Genomic DNA, 22,865 nt, shown 5'->3' with positions numbered 1-22,865 from the left:
AGTACTCTCTGGCTGAGAACACCCAAATGATTGCCTTCATGAGGGCTGCATTCATCTCTGACAGGCTGACAGGCTCTTTGCGTGAAAAGGCAGTGCTGAAGCTTCTCCGCCGAGTCATCCAGCGCTGTCACTGGCGCTTGCCGAGCAGTTCCTGGCACCCCATGACCTTACGTCATTTTGACAAGCACGTGCAACAAACATTCCGCAAACGACCATCCGACGACAGGCGTGCCGTGAGACGCAAAACCGCCATCAGCGTCAGCTGAAAACTGAAGGGCAAAAGAATACGCCTGGATCTCAGACACTGTCTCGAGAATTACAGACCTCCTCTCTTCCGGCTTTATCTTTTCGGTTTTTCCCTCGACAACCCTCCTCCTCCGCATTCCTTTACCCCGCTCGAAACTCACTGGACATGCAACTACATGTCTAACTCCAAGAGAAAGTTCAAGGATCGAGCTCACTCACTTGTCCGAACTTAAGAACGGCACCAGTTTATAGCATGGCAACGCAACAAATACCGGTTCCTCACTCCGGTGAGAACATGCCAAAGCGACCCAAGGGTGAGTTTCAGGATGCACATACATACTATGAGCATTTGCGAGTTCCCGCTTACTGACAACCGGATTCTGCTGGGAGCACGGGAGAAAAGGCATCCTCAAAAATTCCTCTTCTTCGCTCCAGACCACATCCTTCTCGCCTCCTAGCCAAGCACAAACCTCTCCTACCTCTCCTCAATCCCTTTTTAAGGCACATTCACCCCTCGACAACAAGGAACTTACCCTCCAAAACACCATCTACAATGCTGGCAAGCAATACAACCCCGCATCTCGACGTCAGTCCACTGCTTCGAAATCTAACGGTGCCGATGAAAACTCCCCCAGATTAAAGTGGGACGAAGTAAATCTATATCTCACCGAGCAGGAGCGATCGTCCACGATGAAAATCGATGAGCCGAAGACCCCGTACGTCCCGCATTATGACCCTGATCTAGAGGAGGATGACGAGGACGATCCGGACGTTGGAGGTATCGATGCAGATGATGTTGCTGTGGATGAGTTGGACATGTACAACGCTTCGAAGAAGGTTGGGCGGCATCGAAGAGTCCGAGAGGATGATATCCCTGATTTAGATTTGGGAGAACCAGAGGAGCCATATTGGCAGGATACGAATGATGATTCGAGAATTACGAAGGTGCGGACTATGAGCGATGCTAGCATGAGTGGAAAACCGGAGAAGCATGTAGTGGTGGGCGAAGACGTCGGAGATGCGCTTCATCGGACACAGAGCCAAGAAGAGAGGGAGAAGCACACCGCATTCGAAGAGCGACGAAAGAAGCATTACGAAATGTCTGGTGTCAAGAATCTCCTAGCGTATGGAATCCCCTTCCGGCTTGCGAAAGTTTCTGCTGCCGCCATTTTGATTTATCATGAACTAATATGTTACTTTTGTTAATTAGGCATCCAGAAAATGCCGATGACCTGGAGGACGATGATAACGACGAGGATACCTCCAAACAGCCCCCTCCAATCCCTAGTCTCCCAGAACGTTTTGCCAAATCATAACTATGCCCACATAATTTTTTCCTTTTTTTGCCTTCAAGATCCTTATACGTGTACTATCCACTTATCCATTATTCACTATTCCCCAGCTAGATGAGAATGCAAATCTGATTATGGACTATGATACGGGTTTGTACTGTGCAGGGAAATTTGGCACTATGCAGTCATGCAGTTCAGCTATTGAGACATACTACCACCTCTAGCTTCGCCTAATAGTCAAGACCACTTTATAGAGTACGGAGTACGGAGTACTCCTATGGGCTTCATTTAGGAAATGCGATGACATGTCGTTCCCGGAGTACTGTGATAACTTTTGTTAGATCCTCGAGCAATATACCGAGGAACTTTTCCCTGCCGCTCCCTTGAGATACAGCAATCTATTTTTGCCTTTCGAAAAAATCAACGATCATGCACTTGAAACGGATACTTCTCGTAAAGAGGAGTGATCCAAGCATGCCAACAATAAAAAGGCCATCCCGCCGGCCTCTACGGTTAAGCAGATCTTTGCGGCAGTCAGGGGATGATCTGATAATGCGGATCGGATAAGAGCGGGAAGGTTTAATAGCCATAAATCCAACAAGCTTGGCGGGTGAACTAATGTTACTTTGCCACCAGTCGTTGATGCCGGAACCGGCTCCACACCCTGCTAGCGCGGGTGGCTTGATTGCGAGGTACTTGGCCTGGCTGGGGAAGCTTTCCGGCCTGTTTCAGGCAAGCTCCTGATTATGTCGGCGTGCTCTCCTGCTTGGGGTTGTTTTGATATTGCCCGTTCTGTGGCCCATCACCACCTCACGCTGCCTCACCTCACTTCCCCTCTTTCCCTCCTGCCTTTACCCTGCCAACCTCTCTCGCTCCGAAGCTCTTCCGAACTCCGAACATAGCCAGCTTCACGTGCCAGGCCTGAAGTCGTGCGCGCGCACACACACGCACTCTCTCTCTCTCTAACTTCCGGTAAGTAGAGTGTTCTCTCTACTGGTCTCCCTTTGTTACTTCACTGGGATGACGTTGATCGGTGTAATTATATTGAAGCTGATTGGAAGCTCTCCCATCATGCAGCCCAAGACAATACTTTCACTCCTTTTGCTCTTTCCATCATGGAAAAAGTCCAAGAACAACCCGCTCAGACATTGAGTGAGACCGCTGAACAACCTGCTGAAAGGGTGGTTGAACAGCCTCAGGACAGCGCTGCTACTGCGGCTCCCCCTGGCGACTCCAAGGAGGCTGAGACTGAGAAGCCTGCCGAAGTAGCACCCAAAGAAGACTCCAAGGAAGCTCCTGCTCCACCACCAGCTGCCACCACAGCGGCCACTGCAGACGACGCCAATTCTGACATTATCGAAGAAGTCAAAGACAAAGCCGGCGCGAATACCCAAGTTGCTGATCCGAAACCCCAGGAACCAGCTGACACCCGTCCTTCTTACCTCGTCAATAACGCGGCGCTATCCCAGTTCTTCGACCGCCTCGCCCCGATCGTTGAGAAAGCCGGCCACAATGAAATGTGGGGAGTCCCCCTTAAGGATGCTCAGGATGCTCCTACTGTCAACATCATGATCAAGTTCTTGCGAGCCAACGAAGGGAATGTGAAACTTGCAGAGGAACAGCTTGTCAAAGCCCTTGAGTGGCGTAAAAAGATGAACCCCCTTGCATTGGCTGAGAGCGCAGCTTTCCCCTCAAGTAAATTCAAGGGTCTGGGCTATATCACAACCTATCGTGATCCGACCACCGAGAAAAATGTAGTCTTTACCTGGAACATTTACGGTTCAGTCAAGAATGTCGACTTGACCTTTGGCAACCTGGAAGAGTAAGTTTCAAGTATCCCTATTAGGAAATCTGGCTAATCATGTTTCCTAGGTTTATAAAATGGCGCGTTGCCCTTATGGAGTTGGCCATCCGCGAGCTTCGCCTTGAATCAGCTACTTCAGTCATGGATTACAACGGCGAAGATCCTTATCAAATGATCCAAGTTCACGACTATCAGAACGTTAGTTTCATTCGTATGAATCCAAATATCCGCGCGGCGTCTCGTGAAACTATTGAAGTCTTCAGCACCGCTTATCCCGAGCTTTTGAAGGAGAAATACTTCGTCAATTTGCCAGTTGTGATGGGATGGGTCTTTACTGCTCTCAAGGTATTCCTTAGCAAGAATACGATCCGCAAATTCCATCCAATCACCAACGGAGTCAACTTGGCTCGTGAATTCACCACCTTTGGCGAAGAAATTCCGAAGACCTACGGTGGAAAAGGTGATGTTCTGGCGGACTCTGGTCGGACCGTCACGCTCCAGGATGATAAAGCCCCTGAAACCAAGCCCGAAGAGAATGGGAATGCATCTCAAGCTCCGGAGGCTGAACCTGCCAGTGGAAACCCTGCCCAGACAGATGCTACTAACGGACCTGCTAAAGATGACGCACCAAAGAACGACAAGCCCGCCGTCCCAACTGACACCAAAACTGACGCCCCAGCCGACGCCCCAGCCAATACTTTGGCCGATGCTCCCGCTGATTCTCGCCCAAATTAGCCACCTACTCGCTAGACCACCCCCCGTTGATACAATACGGTCTCTTGCCTGGATTCCATTACGCGGCGTTATCCTAGGCGATATTACCCTCTCTGGCGTCTTGTTAATGGCATGATTCAAAAATGTTACGTGCTTTTAAGATACCTCTTCCCCATACCCTAATGTACTCTACCGTTGCGAAGGAGCTAAAGGTAGTCAAAAAGATTAAATTCAAGTATCCAACACATTCTATACTGACCACAGAAGTTGAGGCGAGTAGCTTGTAATAAAGTTGCGTGTAGGTCAGTGTACTCCGCCGGAGCCCCAGATAACTAGGGAGGCCAATAGGCTCCATAAACGCAATTCTTTTGTAGAGCCCATTGATGGAAGCTCTGTGTATTCATCTCTACAACTCCAAAGCCTGAACCACATGGGAGTGAATGAGGATCGTTTTCATTCAAATGCACATTTACAAATGAGCCTTGACTTGAGACACTTTGATATCTTTCTCCTCGTTTTCTCGTACTACTGATACGACGGAGCTCCCACCCCCTCTCTGTTTCCTGAGGAGCTTTCCTGACTCTGACCTTGTCATCAACGCCTCTACTAGTGTGTGCTCTTTACGACCACAGCCATGCTGGTGTGGAATCCAGACAATATCAAAGATGTCGCTGAATCAGTGGGGATAAACGCACTGAATGAAGAAGTCGTCGACCATCTCGCGAGAGACGTCGAGTATCGCGTCTCTCAGGTACTGGAAGAATCGCATAAGTTTATGAGGCACGGAAAACGCACACTGCTCACGACGCAGGACGTCTCAAATGCATTGAGGGTACTTGATGTTGAGCCTCTGTATGGCTACGAGTCTACTCGTCCGCTGAAGTTTGGGGAAGCTACGATTGGACCCGGACAACCGCTGTTTTACGTCGAAGATGATGAGGTGGATTTCGAGAAGTTGATCAATGCGCCGCTGCCTAGAGTGCCGAGAGAGATAACTTTCACTGGTACTGCCACTTGCCTAGCTATTTTGTTTATGGTGATTCATTTTTACTGATGGAGCTCCGTGTCGTCTCTAGCTCACTGGTTGGCTGTGGAAGGAGTCCAGCCAACAATCCCCCAAAACCCAACCTCCGCCGATTCACGCAATTTAGAATTAATTTCGAAAGGGCCAAATGCGAACGCTAATCTGGCTGCGATGAGCGGGAACGAGAACGTCACAGTGAAACCTCTAGTGAAGCATATTCTCTCTAAGGAGCTGCAGCTTTACTTTGAGAGAGTTTGCAGCGCTTTTTTGGATGAGTCGAACGAGGAGTATCGCCTGTCTGCCTTTGCTAGCCTGAAAGAGGACCCAGGCTTGCACCAGCTCGTACCGTATTTCGTCCAGTTCATATCAGAGAAGGTCACCCATAGTTTGAAGGATCTTTTCGTGTTAACGCAGGTCATGCATATGACCGAAGCGTTGATTCAGAATAAAACGCTATATGTTGACCCATATGTAAGTACAGAGCATACATGTTACTCCTCATGCGATAGATATCTAATGTCCCTTCCAGGTTGCCTCCCTGATTCCGCCGGTATTGACCTGCGTTATCGGGCGCCAACTTGAAGGTGGATCGGACCCCCTGGATCACTTTACGCTTCGCGATTTAGCTGGGTCTCTCATCGGAATGATCAGCAAGAAGTATTCGCATTCGTCGCATACACTTAAGCCCCGACTGGCGAGAACATTCTTGAAGAACTTCATGGATCCCAGCAAGCCCTTTGGAACGCACTATGGTGCAATAATCGGTTTACATTCTATCGGAGGACCCGATGTTATTCGCGAGCTAATCATTCCCAATCTTCCAACATATGAAGTTGTTCTCAAGGATGTCGCTGGAGATGAAGGGCTGCGGAAGTCGGAAGCCGAAAAGGTTATAGGAGTTATCCTTGCAGCTCTTTCAACGATTCAGGATGAGAAAGCACCTCTTACGAACGGAGTTGCAAACGGGGCGATGGAGACGCTAAGCAAACAGTTGACTAAAAAGATCGGAGGAATACTGGCTTCACGAATAATCGATTCTGGCAACGTACGGCTTGCTCAGGCTATTCTTGGGAAGTTTTGAGAAATCCGCCTTGGATACTACGAGGACCTTGGTTTGGCGTTATCAAAAGACAGGACGGGCGTGTGTAATGGTGTACATTTTTCGCAAAAAATTGGTGGCAGGGTGGTTCGATCCGGGTCACGGAGTACAGCGCCGGCGTTAATGGGGAAGGATGGATACCAGCAGTGTCATTTGTGGGTTCATATCTACTTTAACATATTCACTACTTGCCTCAGGCTTTTTACTGGAGGCCTATTTGTTATAACGGATATTTATGTATTTCTTGATAGAGAATAATTAGCAACGTATGTATCCGCTTCTTGTCAAACTTATAGGAACACCAGCCCGAGGACGAAAAGGGACGGCAGAGAGGCGCTCTCGCCTCAGAATTCCAGCCCGCCAGCTTAATATGCACTGTGTGCGCCTGCAGGCCTTCGACCCTGCAGTTCGATGGGCTTGTGAAATATTTCGTACCGGTACGATGCCGTTATGTGACAACCACATCCCGCCGGGGTTTCGGCGAATTAGATGATCCACTAGCGATTTTGCCGGAGAATTACATAATGCCCCGGTATAGTTTGTACAGGCCCTGTCACAGTTACAGCAGTGACACACAAGAACGATACGGTGCTAGCCAGGATCGATAATTATTTCATGTCCAACTGTCGCATGCGCAATTTTTTTTTTTCATCACACAGTAAGCTCACAGAAGACACCCCTCTTCTTCCCTCTTCCTTTGGCTTTGCCTCCCCTGTGAATTGTCGGGCAGCAACTTGTGTATTTTCCCGTGAGATTTTTGCCGTTGGCACAAAGACGAAATTGAATCTGTGCTGCTTCGTCATTGTTCGTCCAAGGCCCCGAGTCCGCTGAGGTGAACTCGAACTGTTTGACAACAACGACCAGAGCTTGTGAGTCCCCTTTGTAGTGATCAGTTGGCCGGTACGTGTCTGATCGGGGCAACTAATGGTGATGACAGCCTTTCAGTTTCCGTGTAACTACCTTCGTCTGTGAGCTATCACCCCGCCATCACTTGAGGCAAACTTCATCCAACTTGGACCCCTCCGCCGTTGCAGTCGAATTTTATTCCAACGAGGATTTACATTCATTGGACTTGGCATTGGGGAGTTCAGTATAAATGATATAACGGCGTGGTTGTCTTGCCGTACGTGACTCTGAAGAGAACCCGTGTTTTCTCTCCATGAGCCGGAAGGACCTCCTACGATTTCTATCGAAGCCTGCAAAGTAAGAAAGGATCCTCCAGCTCAATTATTCCCGAGCTTTTCGATCATTATGAGATCTCTACCTTCAACGCTTTATTGCACATGCTAACTCGCCTTGCTTTTATCCATCTAGACCCAGATAACACCAGCTCCACGCGTGTAGACCCTCCGCATCTTCCGTTTTCTTGTTTACCTGAAATTTTTTTATACCAGACGCAGATATCCTCGTCTGTTAGACCCGATACTTTCACCAGTATCGGTATCTGTCAGTTCGAGGGTACCCCGAGACTGGCCACAATTCCCGGTTTAAGGGCATTCTTCCTCCCCCTCTCCGCCAGACCTCCCTAGCACCCTTTTGGAGGTTCACATTACATATTCACTGTTTTGCTGTCTTTTCAGCACAATCATATCGGACTTTGGGCCGTCTCTTCTCAGACGAACACCGCACCGTTCGTCTGGGTGGAAGATAGTGCTTCATAGCATCGCTCACCTGAACACCCCTGTATCCTGAAGCTCTCTACGGCTTTTTGCTTTTTTGTTTGTACTCTGGATCATTTAGTTATATTTACGATCCATCTTCGGATATGGTCAGCGTTCAAATCCCAAACAATTACTCCACTTCGCCATCCTCATTCGTGGGGACGCCGTCGTTGACGATTAATCATGGCGCGACCATAGATCTTGATTCGAGCAACGCCTTTGAAGGTGAGTACCAGCTTGCTAACCTTTCAATGTTCCTTTTTGGCTAATAATGATCTGACAGGCCCCGAAAAGCTTCTCGAAGTATGGTTCAGCCCGTCTGCCCACGATCTCGCTGGGACAGCCGTTCCCACCGGACTTAAAGCTGTCTCGCCGGAGATCTGGAAGGGCATGCTTGATTTGGTCAACTGTCAAGTTCTGTCAATCGTCGAATCCGATGATGTCGATGCCTACCTGTTGTCCGAATCAAGCATGTTTGTCTTCCCTCACAAACTGATTCTCAAAACGTGTGGCACAACAACACTTCTCCTGGGCCTGCCTCGAATCTTGGAAATCGCAGCCTTGCATGCAGGCTTTCCGAAAAACAGCCCGCCTTGCTATGGCGGCATCTCAAGCGCTGCAGCTCCGTATCGGGTATTTTACAGTCGCAAAAATTTCCTATTCCCGGACCGCCAGCGTGGTCCTCACCGCAGCTGGCGCGATGAGGTCAAAACGTTGGATAAGCTCTTCTTAGGAGGAAGTGCCTATATGATCGGTAAAATGAATGGTGAACACTGGTATCTTTACCTGACTGAACCGTTTACGTCGTTAACGCCACCTACGACGCCGAATCACGAGACTTCCATCAAGACATTGACTTTACCCGAGGCAATGAATGGCATGCAGCCAGAGAACGGGCGATGCGATGAAAGTGACGAGACTCTTGAGATATTGATGACTGATCTGGACGAGAAGAATGCAAAGCAATTCTATCTCGACCATGCGAGTGCGGTCGCAGAAGATCGTCATCGATCTCTCCACCAGAACAACGATCATCATTTGGATGTATTCAGCAACAATTCTTCTGACAACAGTGATATCGAGTCGGATGCTGGACAATCGCTGCCACCCGAGTTAACAAGCGAAGGTCATGCTTTAGGTACCGTGGTTTCTGACTCCTGCGGGCTCTCAGATGTCTATCCTGTGAACAAGTACCCGGATGCCCGTGTCGATGCCTACCTGTTCACTCCATGTGGGTTTTCTGCCAACGGGGTTGTTCCGTCCCCTGACAATAAGTCTGGCACCCATTATTTTACGGTCCATGTGACTCCTGAGCCTCATTGCTCATACGCATCGTTTGAAACCAACGTTCCGCATGCTCAGTCTGGCCGTGAAACTGCCGATATTGTCAAACACGTCGTGGAGATCTTCAAGCCTGGACGCTTCAGCGTTACTTTGTTCGAAGCAAAGCCTCCCCATGCTGATGCACCCAGCGTCTATGATTCTAAGGCCTTGCAACGCCATGCCGTTTTACGCAACGCAAAGATGGAGCATATCCCCGGATATCGACGTGTTGACCGTATTGTCCACGACCTGGACGGATATGACCTCGTGTTCCGCTACTACGAACGTAATGATTGGAGAGGAGGAGCCCCAAGAATTGGTGAAACTGGATTCTAAATTGATATTTGTTGCTATCAAGAATGACACATGCTCTTTCACTGCGTTTATGATCTGATTTCGGTATTTACTTTCTCTATTTCGGGATTAATGAACATTGGTCAACCCGCCGCTGCGTTTGATGGCTCTCTGGGCATTTTGAGCGTATCAACCCAATCCCTTAGCGGTGAAGTCACTCTGTCTCTGATTTTCACATGTTTGTTTTTATCTTCTTTTTTGGTGATCCACCATCTAGTTGAAAACTGCCGCTCCTTTTTCAAATGGAAGTTAAATTTCTAGCTTTTCAAATGCTGGTAGATCTCTAAGCTTAACCTTATTGATTGGGTTTAGGATGATGGGATGTGCTGTGAACTTCCAGCTCCATTCTATCGCACTATAGATTTGAGTGGCAGGCAGATTATGGTAGATCCTATGTAGGTATACAGAGTAGTATGGACTTCTTTGCTCATCTCTCCAAAAGTATTTCCTTGGTTTCTAGTTCAAGGGTGACTCTGTTGTTGGTTGCAAGCATGATTCAATGTGTGAATTCTCCGGATAGTGGAGGCTGACACTTCAAGTTCTGGATCGATCTGGGAGAATAAGCGACTGCGTAGAGCAAGTTAGTTCCTCCCGGGACCAAGTGAATGCGGCTTTTATACACTTCAAAATTGTCAAATAATCCATGACATCAAAAGAGCCAGAACCAAATAGACCTTCAGCTTAACTCGCGAATATTAGTATCTTGGAAAAGGAACCGCTCCTTCCCTCAAACCATTAATTCTGAGAATATCAACTCCTATTTTCCATAATGGCCTGGAGCGATAATCAGCCAATGCATCGGACCAGCTGGGATGATGACATGGCTGTCTTGCACTGTAAGTGGAGGAATTTACGGTGTACTTTGGGAGGCAAAAGGGCTTGCTAGAAAGCCACAGAAATTTGACTCTTTATTCAGCTATTTGCTACTCCGTACGGAGTACTCCGTACAACCATCAATATAATTATTTAAGCTTGAATTGAAAGAACATTATATAACCTGGCAGCTTTCCACTGACTCAATCAGTGATCTTGAATTAATGAAGCAGCTAAAGCAAGTTCATTTACACTCATGATTCCTGAATATATTTCTGTATGAGGATTGCGGTTAAGAGATTTTAATTGGTGTTTGACATAGGAATAAGTGGGTCAAGTTCACCGCGAGCAATGTTAGTTAAACTAACTACGGAGTACTCCGTAGTTACTCCATACTCTGGACGGAGCAGGTAGTTAACTAATGTCTTTCACGGTGAACTCGGACACACGGTGAACTCGGACACACGGTGAACTCGGACACTTTTGCATGTGGTATAAAACCTTCTTAAGATGGCTTGCTTGACTTCACCAAACAGGCTACTAGTCCCAGGCACCATATAGAGATACAAGCCATGTCTAGATACCATACACAGACTCTGTACTCCGTACAACTGGAGTAAATAAAATCATACATATCTAGCCCACCCTGAAGAAAGAACTTGAAAGCAGAAGTATAATTATTTAAACTTAAAAGAGAAATATTATATAATATAGCAGCTCTCTGTTGACTTAATTCTGGATTTTTTTACTGTGAAGCAGCCAAAAAAAGTCTGTTTGTGCTCATTTTTGCTATGAAATGAATGTACGATGATGAAGACTGAGAGATTTGATTGGTGCTGAAAAATCAGACTATGTCACGTGCAAAGGTGTCCGAGTTCACCGTGAAAGACGTTATTACGCATATATTACATAATCAACCCCGTAATGAACGGGAAGCAGGACAATCAGCGCCAGCAAACAGAGCGTTGAGAGGAGGATGAATCTCTCTCAGATTGACTACTTCTTTATGCATGACTGGATCAGGATGATCTTATGGTTGCTTCCCTTTGGGTTTATTGCTATAAACTGTCGATCCATTCAGGATAACAGCTTGTAGACTTATCCAGATCTTTTTTCAGTTCACAGCTTCAACCATGTCCCTCTCTCCGCCTCCCACTACTCTCAGCCTACCCGCTTCCAACTCCAAAAAGAGACCTTCTCTCTCATCAGCAGTCTCGTCGTCTTCATCCCAGCCCTCCAAAAAGCCGCGTCTCCATCCACTCCGCCAAACCTCCTTTCCCACATCCGCAGATACAGATCCCCGCGTCTATGCTGGAGCCACGAGCGCCAGGTCAGAAATTGATGGCGCAAGTGTCACAGGCAGTTTTACTGGCTCTTTAACTGGGAGCGTGGATGGTGTCGGCGCTGGCCGGGGAAGAAGGAAAAAAGGCAAAAAGGACCGTGATGATGCATCTGGAAGCGTGCGCGCTGGTACCGTGGACGGGAAAGGAGCTGGGTCTGCGAAGGGAGGCGTTGGCGACGAGGAGGGAGAAGAAGATGATGATGATGATTTGGGTGACACCGAACTAATGGAGCGCGATGATGTTGCCGTCGACGCTGAGGCGGAGAAGAAGAATCTTGCGTAAGTATATGCGCCTTACACCGTGTCAACTCTATGACTGACCGCTTTGGGCGCGTACCAGCATCCTAATCGATGCCTTCAACCCTGAGCAGTCAGAGCGATACGATTTATTTAAGCGTGCGAAGTTAAACAAGCCTACTTTACGAAAAATTGTCAATCAAACCCTGTCGCAATCCGTCCCCCCAAATGTTATCACCACCATCAGCGGGTATACCAAGATATTTATAGGGGAGATGGTAGAAAAGGCAAGGACTGTCCAGCAACAATGGGCTGATACGACTGATGCAGCCGCCCTTGAAGCGTACGAAGCAGAGGAGGAAGAACTTACTATTCAGGAAGAATCACAAGCTGCAGAACAGGTTTCAGATCCTTCAGGACAGGAGAAACCTAAGCCAACAACCTCGCTGCCTTCGCCTTCAATCGTAAAGGTCGAAGGACCAAAAGAACCGGTGATAAAAAAGGAAGAATCACAAAGCTTTGATGGGATTTCAGTCAGCACTCCGCCAAATTCCACACAAACAACCCTCCAAAGTACCATGTCATTCGATATGTCACCTGCAACGACAGCTACCACTGTTACAACAGCGCCAGGGGAAACACGTCACGCCGGTCGCCGAAGACCTTTTAAACTACCTCCTAACCCACATCGTGGCCCTCTCCTCCCATCTCACTTGCGAGAAGCGTTCCGACGGTATCGGCGTGATGGCGAGGGAGGCGGGGTTGGCTTCACAGGTTTGAGCATGAACGGACTTTCTGTTCGTGGTGCGTTTACTTGGAGTGTCAGAAGCGGCAGTGGTGGTAGGCGGCTGTTTAGGTGATGTAAAGTTTGTTGGCCAGTAAATGATGGGAAGTCCCAAAGCTGAATTCTTTCGTCAGTTTATGGGTAAACGAATTGTTGTGAGATACTTGGGCCCACTGGCGTTTAGAAAGTATGGTGCATTTCATGGGGTATGAATCTTGATTATAGCGAGGCAGCAACGCGGTACCGGTAAAGGATTACTCACAGTTTAACATGGGAATTATCAGAATTCGCAATAATAATAAGCGATGAACGCAGACTTGCTTCAATGATCTAAGAACCCGTCTTCCCTGAACTTTCCAGCGTAATCAGGAATCTAGTTGTAACGACAGCAAAGCCCGCAAAGCCAAAATCTCCAGGGAGTTAACACATAGGTAGAAGGACAAGTCTCGGCTAATGAGGGATGACAATAGGAAATAGTAGTACAAAAAAGCAGCAGAAACATTCCCCATCCAAACCTGATCATATATACACTCTTTCGCCGAAAATTCGATGCAAGAAGCCAGTAAATATAAAATAACACCAAGTGAAAAGCTCTTATCCTTCTGCTTCACTGTATGTTCTGCTTCTTCCTCATATATTCTTCTCGCAGGCTCTGATTTCTCAATTCTCGCTCCATTTCAAGTTGCTCCCTTCGTCGCTTCTCGTATGCCGCAGCATTCTCAAGTTCCTGTTTAGAGAGCCGTGGCGGTGCCTTTGGCGTTCCGTCGGGGTTTTTCTCTGTCTTGTCGCCTGCCATTTCGTCCATCTTTTCCTGCACCTGTTTCTGCACGTCACGGAACCCCTGCTTCACGTTATCGAGAGTACGATCGATAACGCTGACCTTCTGGGGCGAGTAAACCTGCTGTTCAGGGTTCTGTTGTGCCTCGGGCACCACCCGTGCCGTGGTCGGGATAACGCGAATTCGACCAGACGACCCACTAGCCCCAGGTTCGTTGGGACCTACGGGTTTAGTTTTCGACGGAAGAGGCTCAACGCCAGCGAGTTTACGAAAACCAGGAGAAGTCACCAGATAGGCTTGAATAAGAGCGAGCAAACTGGTGCTGGCGAAGTAGAGCTGTAGGACAGCGGGCCAGAAACTCATAGCAGTGGTCGAAATGACGGGCAGCCCGTATAACATAAATTTTCCAAGCGGAGAATTGGCAAAGTCCATGCCTGTCTCGCCGCCGCGCTACAATGGGAGGTCAGGGCTTGCTCATTCATTATAGATCCAATGGGCAGTTTAAGTGGACATACCTTGATAGCAAAGTACATTGACCCCCCGGTAACCAAGGGGAGGATAAAAAAAGGATCGGAGAGCGTTATATCGTTAAGCCACAGGAATTGCTCGGACAGCAGTCCTGGTACTGGCAACGAGGACATTCCTCGCAGAACTCTAAAAAATCCAAAACCCAGAGGGATTTGTAACATTGGAACAAAGGTTTTCCACATCTTCACGCCATGCTGTTCACGTATCATAGCCATTTCCTGTTTTAGTTTCAAACCTTCGAGATTATTTCCTTCCCGCACAGCTTTCAACATGCGTTCCTGAAGGGGTTTGGTGATAGGTTGCATCCGTCGGAGCTTTGCAGACATGTCGGAGGCGTTGAGATTGAATTTAAAAAGCGCAACGCGGATAAATACAGCTGCAGCAATCGTACTTCCCCACCACGGTAGCCCAGCATAGATATGTATGGACTCAAGTAACGTTTCGATCAATGAGGATGGCCCAAAGCCATAGTCTAACCCAAGTTCTTTGAGATATCCTAGTTTCACTGGGACCTGAGAAAGATCTAGCGCGGGATTACTGCCGTCCGATAAAGCCTCAATTGTCTGAACACCGTTATCTACAGGTGTCTCTGGGGTTGCACTGGTCACGGTCGCGGCGGAGGAGGAGGAGGAAGAGATGAAGCGAGGAGAAGAGATCAAAGACGGGTAACCAGAGGGTTGGCTCCGTCCACGGAAGGCAGAGTTGTTTCTTGCAACCCGCCGCCATTGTGACTGGGAATTCCGGGCCGCTATGAAAGAAGAGAACTAATAACTGAGGGTCAGCAGTGACGCCCACTAGGATTTAACAAGCGTTAAAGGGCCGGAGACTGTACCTGTCTCTGAGAGTGTAGTGATCTATGGAGGGTTGACCTTACCGCACCGGCAGCGGCACCGGAGCGCCGAGCGCCTGCGCTGACAAGCATTGTGTAGAGATCAAGCGGCGTACCGGGTTGCTTTACTGAATGCTCAGCTTTAGACGTACAATTTCCTTTGCGGCGAGGAAACTTAAAAAAAGAAAACGCGATAGTTACTTTTGCCAAGAAATCGTCAGAACGTTAGCCGATTCCGCTCCAGACCGCAATGCGAACTATTATTGCAGGCTACATAATACTGCGTACACGAATGGAATGCTTCGACGTTTGGTTAATTCCATGTATTCCTATTCTTCTCCCTGGTTTATGCAAAAGACTTCCATGTAGCTTTGGGGAAAGAAATTTAAGACCAATGAGGGATGGGACATGATGTAAATGTCCAACGCCATTCGCCGCCCTGATTTATGCTAAAACAGATACCAGTGAGCTAGATGGAAGTATGTATGTATGTACACTGAGGAAATCCATGTAGTTCTGGGCTTCAAATTCAGGTGTCGCGCCGTCTCACGTCGGAGACTTGCCAGGACTTCCATCAATGCGGATTCATTCGAGCGATGCCATATCTTGTAAACTGAATACACTCCGGGATCGCCTTTGGCGAGAAGATTCCGGAGATTCGATCCCAGCGCCCGCGGGCCTTGACCTTCTGTGCGTGGGAAAGACCTGACAACGACAGAAGAACCAATGTCAACCAGGGTTTCATAACAAAATGGGATCGTAGCTGTCTGGTAGGGGAATGGCTCACCTTGGTATTGGACCAGCCGAGTCGGAATGCAGCTTCGTGTGCAAATAGCTCCCCGAATCCCAACATCAAGCCGTTAATAAAGGGAAGAAGCAGGTTGATTGCTGCACTCCGTAAAAAGCGCCATATCGTTGGTGGTTGGTAGACAACCACGGAGTTGGAGGAAGGCTCGGGTGACGGGGAAAGTCCGTTATTTGCCGCGTAGGTCTCGGAATCTGATGGGAGTGTCAAGGCAGATTCAAAGAGCTCTATCCTCGATTGCGAATTCCCTTCTGAACTCATTGTGGACGACGCAGGTTCTGATGAGGGGGAAAGGGAGGGGGCGATTGACCGCCCGAGGAGGCCGGTTAAAGAACAGAAAACGAGGACGGGGAGAAGAACACAGGTTCTCGCAATGTCGCCTAGCGATGGTCAGATCGTCCTGCTACTTTGTGCCCGTCAACGGCTGCTCTTCTTCCCATCGCTTGATCTGGTCACTGCTCAACGGCCGGCTAGGCCAAGCAGACTCCTGTTATGTAAGCATAATGTCGATTACATAATCAGACACGATGCCTGACTTGATTATTAACTAATCAATCTGTGAGTGACGTCGTTTGCTGATTACATAACTGCAGCTGCTCGTCGCCTGGTGAAGGCTGACTATCCCTCAATCGCATCAGAGAGCTGTCATTCCCTGATCGTCTGCGAAGGTGAGACGGGAAAGAGACCCCGATACTGAGAGCTGAGATAGGCGCGCAGTAGCAGAGATTATCTACGCTCTTTTCGGTTCTGGTTCTAACTACCCACGCCCTTCTCAAGCCTAGCTGCCCCTCCTTGGTACTCAGCAGCAGCGATCATGGCTCCTTCGTTAGCGGAGCAAGACACTTTAATCTCACATTTTTGTGCTATTACTGGTGTTACTCCTACAGAAGTGAGAATTCCGTGTCTTTGTGCTCAAGTTTTAAGCTTACCTATCCCTCCTTGGGCAACAGGCTAGAGAGTATCTTGACAATGCCCACTGGAATCTCGACCGCTCCATTGCGGAATTTTACCCTGAGGAGCAAGAGTTCGAGTCAGCCGATGACGAAGACTTGGCCCCAGAACAAGCGGCGGGTCGCTCAGCTGGCCGGACCTTAGCGGAGGCTGCCCCAGAGGCGCAGCCCACGAACACCGGTGCAGGCAGGCCACAGAGAAAGAAGTTCGCAACCCTCCACGATCTGGGCTCAGGGGAAGCGGATGAACAAGAAGATGATGAGGACGATAAACCAAATCTGTTCACTGGTGGGGAGAAGTCAGGCTTAGCTGTTCAAAACCCTGATGACCTCAAGAAAAAGATCATAGAGAAAGCAAAGAAGTGAGTATCCTTCCATGTCCGTGATCCTCACGATGACCCTGACATTATTGATATTTAGAGCCTTACCACGAGACGATGAATCGCAACCGAGGAGATCTCATTTCACTGGTACGGCTCGAACACTTGGTGGCGACGATGCTCCAAGCAGAGTTGTCGAAAATCCCAACGCGAACAGATCTCAACCGCTTGAGCGCGTGCGTAGGACGCTACACTTTTGGAATGACGGATTTTCGGTGGATGATGGTGATTTGTTCCGCTCTGACGATCCAAGGAATTCACACATTCTGGAAAGCATTCGACGAGGCCAAGCTCCACTGGCTATAATGAATGTTCAGCCGGGACAGCATGTTGATGTGGAAGTTAATCAGCACGATTCCAACTATGTCAAACCGAAACCTAAGTATAAACCATTCTCTGGGCCAGGCCAGCGCTTGGGAAGTCCCACGCCAGGCCCAGGTTCTCGGACAGCAGCGCCAGCTCTGACGACCACCGCAACATCCACAGCTACGGAATCAGGGCCGCAACGTCCCAAAATTGACGAGTCCCAGCCTACAGTGACGCTCCAAATTCGACTTGGAGATGGCACAAGGTTGACCAGCCGCTTCAATACCACGCACACAATCGGTGACGTGTATGATTTCGTCACCGCTGCAAGTCCCGTCAGCCAGACAAGGCAGTGGGTACTTATGACCACCTTCCCCAGCACTGAGCTCAAGGAAAAGTCGGCAGCCCTTGGTGAAATTAAGGAATACCAGCGCGGTGGAGTTGTTGTACAAAAGTGGACATGAAGATCTAGGGAAAACGGCCCAGATCTTTGGGCTACGTTCTGGCGATTTGTGCTTCTGGGGATCCTGACCATAGCATTCTAGCTTTAAAAACTATCTGGCCCCCATTTGTCGAATTGATTGAATTCCATATCGTCGCTTGGGCGAGTTATGGATATTTAATCACCCCACCATGAGGACCAAAAGTAGTAGTAGCAAATAGAAAATTAATTGCTCAAGTCTGCAGTAATTAGTGCCCTTTTTAATCCCTTGTGTAAATTTTACCGCGGAAATCCAGACGACATATTTTTGATTGATAATCGCGATGATGTGATATATAAGCCAGCATCTTGGAGTACCATAAATCCCCAAGCACACCACATTAATGTTCATGTCCACCTTTTGAATGTGCAAACTTTGATTCTTGGAAAACTGGTAAACCTTTCACTTGAAGCAATTGATGCAAGCATGCCGCTGGACGGTGTTAAGAATATTGTGTTGGTATGAAAAGCTTTTGTCATCCCCGCCATTTCTTATCGATAACTGAAGCTGTTCCATGCGGGGAGCTCCCTGTTCTCCCTGGAACGCTTACATGGGATCTGTTTTGGCACGCAAAACAAAGACCAGACACAAAAATGAGCCTTTAAGTAACCATTCGCTGACTCCAGACTGTTTATTTGTTTTACAGGTCCTCTCCGGGAAAGGCGGTGTCGGCAAATCCTCCGTGACCCTCCAACTCGCTCTTACTTTCTGCCTCCAAGGCCGGTCCGTGGGTATTCTGGATGTCGACTTAACTGGCCCTTCTATCCCACGCCTCGTCGGACTAGAAGATGCGAAGATTACACAGGCCCCGGGCGGCTGGTTGCCGGTCACCGTCCATCCCTTCCACACCCCTTCTTCAGACGGGTTAAACGGCAGTCAGAGAGCAAACAAACCGGATGATTCGAACGAATCTTCCTCCTCTACAGTAGAGACTGCCCCTCAGAGCACCAATTTCTGCGGCTCCCTACGATGCATGTCCCTCGGCTTTCTCCTCCGCGACCGTGGCGACGCCGTAATATGGCGCGGTCCCAAGAAGACCGCTATGATCCGTCAGTTTCTCACGGATGTTTTATGGGGAGAAACGGACTATCTTCTCATCGACACGCCGCCGGGCACGAGCGATGAACATATCGCGCTCGCTGAGCAATTGCTCACCATTCAGCAAACTTACTCTTTGCGTTCTTCACGTGCCACAGCGCCGAAATTAGCGGGCGCCGTTCTGGTGACGACGCCCCAGGCGATATCCACTTCCGACGTGCGGAAGGAGATCAATTTCTGTGTTAAAACGCGCATACCAGTATTGGGGGTGATTGAAAACATGTCTGGATATACATGTCCGTGTTGTGGCGAAGTGAGCAACGTCTTCTCCCGCGGAGGCGGACAAATTATGGCACAGGAAACGGGCGTAAGATTCTTGGGAGCTGTTCCGATTGATGTTGGATTTGGTGAAATGGTAGAGGGATGGAAGAAGGACTCTACTGGGCAAGACCAGGGAAATAAAGCGACAAAAAAGGGGCAAGACGCCCGTCTGGATTCTTATGACGATTTGCTGGTTGAGAGATACAAAAAGTGCTGGTCTTTTTCGGTCTTTGAAGAATTTGCGAAGAAGTTGATTGGTCTTATAGAGGGCTCAGACCAGCAATAACATGGAGAATTCTAGGTTTAAGGATAGCACAGCTTAGGATCTTGTTTGTATATAAAACCTCACCTTTCCCATGCTCCAAGATAGTCGCCCAAGAGAACTTGCCAAAACATCTTTAATACGAACAATGTAAAATTGAAAATTGCCCAATTTTTTCTCTGGTCACTGTGGCTGTATAATTAATACACAAAGTTGCTGAATCAAATTGTCATGAGTGCGGGTGAATCAATCGTGAAATCATTACTTGGCCGTAACTTCATAATTCAAATTGCCTGCTCGGAAAAGAGAGGTGCGTCATACCCACTGTGCAAGCATCGGATTGTCAAATGAAATGTCGTACATTATATCGTGATATGCATCGTTATTACCTTAAGCAGCCTCAACATGTAAAACCTGGTGGTGTTCATCTCTTGCCAGTAGATATGTATTCTGTCTCTGCAAAAGCTCTCTCAGATTCCTCTCTGCCGATACACAGGCTTCATTGTCGCTCAAACGATTCTGCTGGCGAACATTCTTGAAGCGATTAAGCAGCCCTCGAAGATCAGAAAGAAATGACAGCCTGTGTGCCGCATATTTGAGCATCGGGTTACCAGGCTCGGTCTCGCGGGTATGCCTGGATTCCAGCTGAGTGGGCAAGTCCATCCCATCGAGCTGTTGGTCTGTGCTGCTAGCTTGGGCGTCGAGGTGAACTTCCGAAATGACGGGACGAGACTGGATCGACTGCCGGCCAGCACGATTACCAAAGTCTCCACTTCGTCCAAGAAGCGCCCATGGAAACGACGAACGCCTCAACTTCGGTTGGCACTCGTGAGATTGCGACTGACCTCTTGATTCGCCTGCCGGCGTAGGGTTCCTCCTGGGGATCGCTACTTGGGGATCGCTTTCATTCCAAGGAGGAAAGGGAAATCGATAGTCTAGAGCACCGATATTGGCTTGCATGCTCTCAAAAAAACCGTATCTCGATGAATATTGTTCCCGCCCGTCAACGGTACTTATATCATCACCAACAACTATTATGTTCTTGTCAGCCAACCGCTCGCTGCTCGAGGTGGCTTCTTCCACCGCAAGAAGCCCGTGGTCCATTGGCCTAGTCGGTGCACGAATCTCTCCCAGTGGCGGTCTATGACTGCCGTACTCGTTGGCAAGGCTGAGTTTGCTGCGTCCACAAATTTCTGCTATGGCATCAAGAGTATTTCGAATATCTGGCTCTATCGCTCGAAGAATTCCTTCGATACCGAACTCCTGCACTGGTGGCAATTTTGCGGGTGGATGGCGTTCAGAACGAGAGATATGTCGTGACATTGTGCTCCGCGCATCTGTCTCTGCAGAATATGTCTTTACAATAACTGGCTGCGACGGGAAGGATGAGCGACTACCAATAGAAGTGGTCTGACGACGTATGCGCTGGGCCCGCTGTGGCAAGCGATTCAACTGGCGAAACGCGGCGGTCCGCTGGGCGAGTGTAGGTTCATTCAGTGAGTGATCAAACCTTCGGGCATGAGAGCCTGAAGAAAGAGAAAACGGGTGGTTCATCCACAACTGTGGAGGGTGGGTGGAAGAGATAGAATGTCCACTATTGGAATGGAAATTAAACTGATCTGACCTGGCCTCCATATTTGCAAAGGAAAGTGGCCAGGCAATCATGCATGCATGTACAGGATAATACAAGGGAGGATATTTTCTATGCACGTTTCAGGAGGGAAGTAGGAGGCTGCAAAACGCGCAGACTCAGCAAATTGCAGGGAAATATTTGAATAAACAACCATGAAGGTAAAAAAAAAATAAAATCAAGAGTTGTAGCGTGTCACTGTGTAGGACGAACCGATTTCACAGTGAGGGGAGGGTTACGAGGGGGTCAACGTGAGTCTGGTGACTCGCATTGGTCTGAAGATGGAATAAGAGCCAGGATGTATTCAAGATTGCATGGCTTCCGCCCTTGTAACTGGGGCAATATTCGGGATTGGAGTCAACGGGTGACCATCCACGTTGTCGCGAGGATGCAAAGGATGAGTTGTCAGTCCCGCACGCTGTCGCTTGTCCAAGAACGGCCGAGGATGGGATGGAGTATGGAGTACGGAGTAGTTAACTAGTTAAAGCGATTGGCGATGCTGAGTCAGCTAGCTAGCTTAACTAACGTAATCCACCACCGAGCGAAACACCAAGAGATACATACAAATCCCAACTTTTTGCTCTCTTATATCTTAACAAGTTTATGTCTGATCAATAAAATGAAGAAAATACTATACAGATAATAAACTTTGTATTATAAGAATTATCTAAATATAAAGAATTATTTCTTAAGTTATAGTATTTTATTGTCTTTTTACTGTGCATGTATCAAAGTATCTTTACAAATAATAGAGTTAAATAAATAAAATTGATGACTGTTTATTAAGTGTCTATATACGGAGTACTCTACAGAGTACATCTAAATTCTAAAGTCTATATTCAACAATGTTGTTGAGATGTAAGAGAGCAAAAAGTTGAGATTTGTATGTATATCTTGGTGTTTCGCTCGGGGGGGGGGGATTACGTTATCATACTGAATCCATTTATTTTCCTGTTGACGTTGTCTTGTGTAGTTTCATGGATCAAATACATAACTTACTGAGGCGATCTGACGGCCCAACCAATAGCAGCGCTCCTCCCGCAATGGTAGCTCCTGAGAATAGCTGCTCCTTTTTTCGTTGACTAGCACATCACGGACAAATTGTTCAGGGTAATAGGACCGGGTCCATATCAATCCTCTCAACGCAAAATCCTCCGGCAGACAGCAATCAGCTTTGGAGTGAGGGAAGCTGTCGCTTTTAAGCCATTCTGCATTGAATGAACGCGGAACCAAGCGCTGGTACAGCTTATTAAGAAAGCGCAACAGGAGATCCCATGGAATTTTTGATTGGACACACTCCATCAAACCTTGCACACGGGTGAGACTGCAGATAAATACTAGGGAGACATGGAGGGCGGCATATGCCCACAATCCCTATGCCTGAGCATGCATGAGAGTGTGCGAAAGGTAAAAGGGATAGCGAGATTTTCATAATTATCTGACAAGGTGAAACCAGAAGAAGAATCAGACTGCCCTTGGATGAAGTTAAGCCATGATAGGTCCTCATACACCTCCAGAAACAATCTATTCTGACGCCCATACCCCATGATTGCAGCGAAATTTGTCAATGCAATATAAACCAAATGCTCCTTCAATGTGGGCTCTCTGATAAGGGCATCCAATTGCGATGTGAAGGTATCTTCAGCCTCAGAGAATGTCAATGATGGCAGGTTTGTACAAAGGGCCTCATGGGCTTTGGCAAACACTGTTACCATACCCTTGTGTTGGGGAAGCTGGGCGAAGAAAGCCTTCAAGGACACTGAAGCATAGCTTTTGTATATAAGAAAAACTTCTGTAGGGACGTTGCGATAACGCTGCTAAATGGTGTTGAATCCTGCCTGTTTCAGGCGCCTCATCGGTGGC

The 22,865-nt window shown here is 48.1% G+C and overlaps 10 protein-coding genes across 10 annotated transcripts; 7 read left to right on the top strand and 3 right to left on the bottom strand.

Moving 5' to 3' along the window:
- Positions 1 to 217: 217 nt before the first annotated feature.
- On the top strand, positions 218 to 1,685 carry CIMG_06583 (uncharacterized protein). Its single transcript, XM_001242686.2, has 3 exons — positions 218 to 560; positions 650 to 1,370; positions 1,457 to 1,685. The coding sequence occupies exons 1-3, from the start codon at positions 500 to 502 to the stop codon at positions 1,560 to 1,562; spliced, it is 888 nt and encodes a 295-aa protein (XP_001242687.2). The 5' UTR covers positions 218 to 499; the 3' UTR covers positions 1,563 to 1,685.
- Positions 1,686 to 2,614: 929 nt separating this feature from the next.
- Positions 2,615 to 4,314, top strand: CIMG_06582 (phosphatidylinositol transfer protein SFH5). Its single transcript, XM_001242685.2, has 2 exons — positions 2,615 to 3,360; positions 3,411 to 4,314. Exons 1-2 carry the CDS (start codon positions 2,654 to 2,656, stop codon positions 4,075 to 4,077), a joined length of 1,374 nt encoding a protein of 457 aa, XP_001242686.1. The 5' UTR covers positions 2,615 to 2,653; the 3' UTR covers positions 4,078 to 4,314.
- A 162-nt stretch (positions 4,315 to 4,476) lies between these two features.
- Positions 4,477 to 6,468, top strand: CIMG_11775 (transcription initiation factor TFIID complex 60 kDa subunit). Its single transcript, XM_012358691.1, has 3 exons — positions 4,477 to 5,060; positions 5,133 to 5,551; positions 5,610 to 6,468. The coding sequence occupies exons 1-3, from the start codon at positions 4,691 to 4,693 to the stop codon at positions 6,159 to 6,161; spliced, it is 1,341 nt and encodes a 446-aa protein (XP_012214114.1). The 5' UTR covers positions 4,477 to 4,690; the 3' UTR covers positions 6,162 to 6,468.
- Positions 6,469 to 6,935: 467 nt separating this feature from the next.
- On the top strand, positions 6,936 to 9,787 carry CIMG_11774 (S-adenosylmethionine decarboxylase proenzyme). The gene is made up of 4 exons (XM_012358690.1): positions 6,936 to 7,048; positions 7,117 to 7,382; positions 7,494 to 8,065; positions 8,124 to 9,787. Exons 3-4 carry the CDS (start codon positions 7,945 to 7,947, stop codon positions 9,497 to 9,499), a joined length of 1,497 nt encoding a protein of 498 aa, XP_012214113.1. The 5' UTR covers positions 6,936 to 7,048; positions 7,117 to 7,382; positions 7,494 to 7,944; the 3' UTR covers positions 9,500 to 9,787.
- Positions 9,788 to 11,348: 1,561 nt separating this feature from the next.
- On the top strand, positions 11,349 to 13,890 carry CIMG_06580 (transcription initiation factor TFIID subunit beta). The gene is made up of 2 exons (XM_001242683.2): positions 11,349 to 11,951; positions 12,013 to 13,890. The coding sequence occupies exons 1-2, from the start codon at positions 11,464 to 11,466 to the stop codon at positions 12,767 to 12,769; spliced, it is 1,245 nt and encodes a 414-aa protein (XP_001242684.1). The 5' UTR covers positions 11,349 to 11,463; the 3' UTR covers positions 12,770 to 13,890.
- Positions 12,080 to 14,948, bottom strand: CIMG_06579 (YidC/Oxa1 family membrane protein insertase). Its single transcript, XM_001242682.2, has 3 exons — positions 14,832 to 14,948; positions 13,987 to 14,763; positions 12,080 to 13,921 (listed from the first exon to the last, which is right to left on the bottom strand). Exons 1-3 carry the CDS (start codon positions 14,919 to 14,921, stop codon positions 13,301 to 13,303), a joined length of 1,488 nt encoding a protein of 495 aa, XP_001242683.1. The 5' UTR covers positions 14,922 to 14,948; the 3' UTR covers positions 12,080 to 13,300.
- A 190-nt stretch (positions 14,949 to 15,138) lies between these two features.
- Positions 15,139 to 16,069, bottom strand: CIMG_11773 (mitochondrial import protein 1). Its single transcript, XM_012358689.1, has 2 exons — positions 15,616 to 16,069; positions 15,139 to 15,533 (listed from the first exon to the last, which is right to left on the bottom strand). Exons 1-2 carry the CDS (start codon positions 15,892 to 15,894, stop codon positions 15,414 to 15,416), a joined length of 399 nt encoding a protein of 132 aa, XP_012214112.1. The 5' UTR covers positions 15,895 to 16,069; the 3' UTR covers positions 15,139 to 15,413.
- Positions 16,070 to 16,280: 211 nt separating this feature from the next.
- Positions 16,281 to 17,959, top strand: CIMG_06578 (UBX domain-containing protein 1). Its single transcript, XM_001242681.2, has 3 exons — positions 16,281 to 16,522; positions 16,584 to 16,945; positions 17,004 to 17,959. Exons 1-3 carry the CDS (start codon positions 16,448 to 16,450, stop codon positions 17,731 to 17,733), a joined length of 1,167 nt encoding a protein of 388 aa, XP_001242682.2. The 5' UTR covers positions 16,281 to 16,447; the 3' UTR covers positions 17,734 to 17,959.
- On the top strand, positions 17,918 to 19,538 carry CIMG_06577 (cytosolic Fe-S cluster assembly factor CFD1). Its single transcript, XM_001242680.2, has 2 exons — positions 17,918 to 18,210; positions 18,398 to 19,538. Exons 1-2 carry the CDS (start codon positions 18,178 to 18,180, stop codon positions 19,394 to 19,396), a joined length of 1,032 nt encoding a protein of 343 aa, XP_001242681.1. The 5' UTR covers positions 17,918 to 18,177; the 3' UTR covers positions 19,397 to 19,538.
- CIMG_06576 (uncharacterized protein) lies at positions 19,524 to 21,089 on the bottom strand. The gene has a single exon (XM_001242679.2). It carries the CDS (start codon positions 21,035 to 21,037, stop codon positions 19,763 to 19,765), a length of 1,275 nt encoding a protein of 424 aa, XP_001242680.2. The 5' UTR covers positions 21,038 to 21,089; the 3' UTR covers positions 19,524 to 19,762.
- Between the last annotated feature and the right edge of the window lie 1,776 nt (positions 21,090 to 22,865).

The sequence above is a fragment of the Coccidioides immitis genome (genome assembly GCF_000149335.2).
Source record: "Coccidioides immitis RS genomic scaffold supercont3.2, whole genome shotgun sequence".
Lineage (NCBI taxonomy): Eukaryota > Fungi > Ascomycota > Eurotiomycetes > Onygenales > Onygenaceae > Coccidioides > Coccidioides immitis.
Note: the sequence above shows the minus strand (reverse complement) of the source record. Positions and strands in the feature narration are given on the sequence as shown.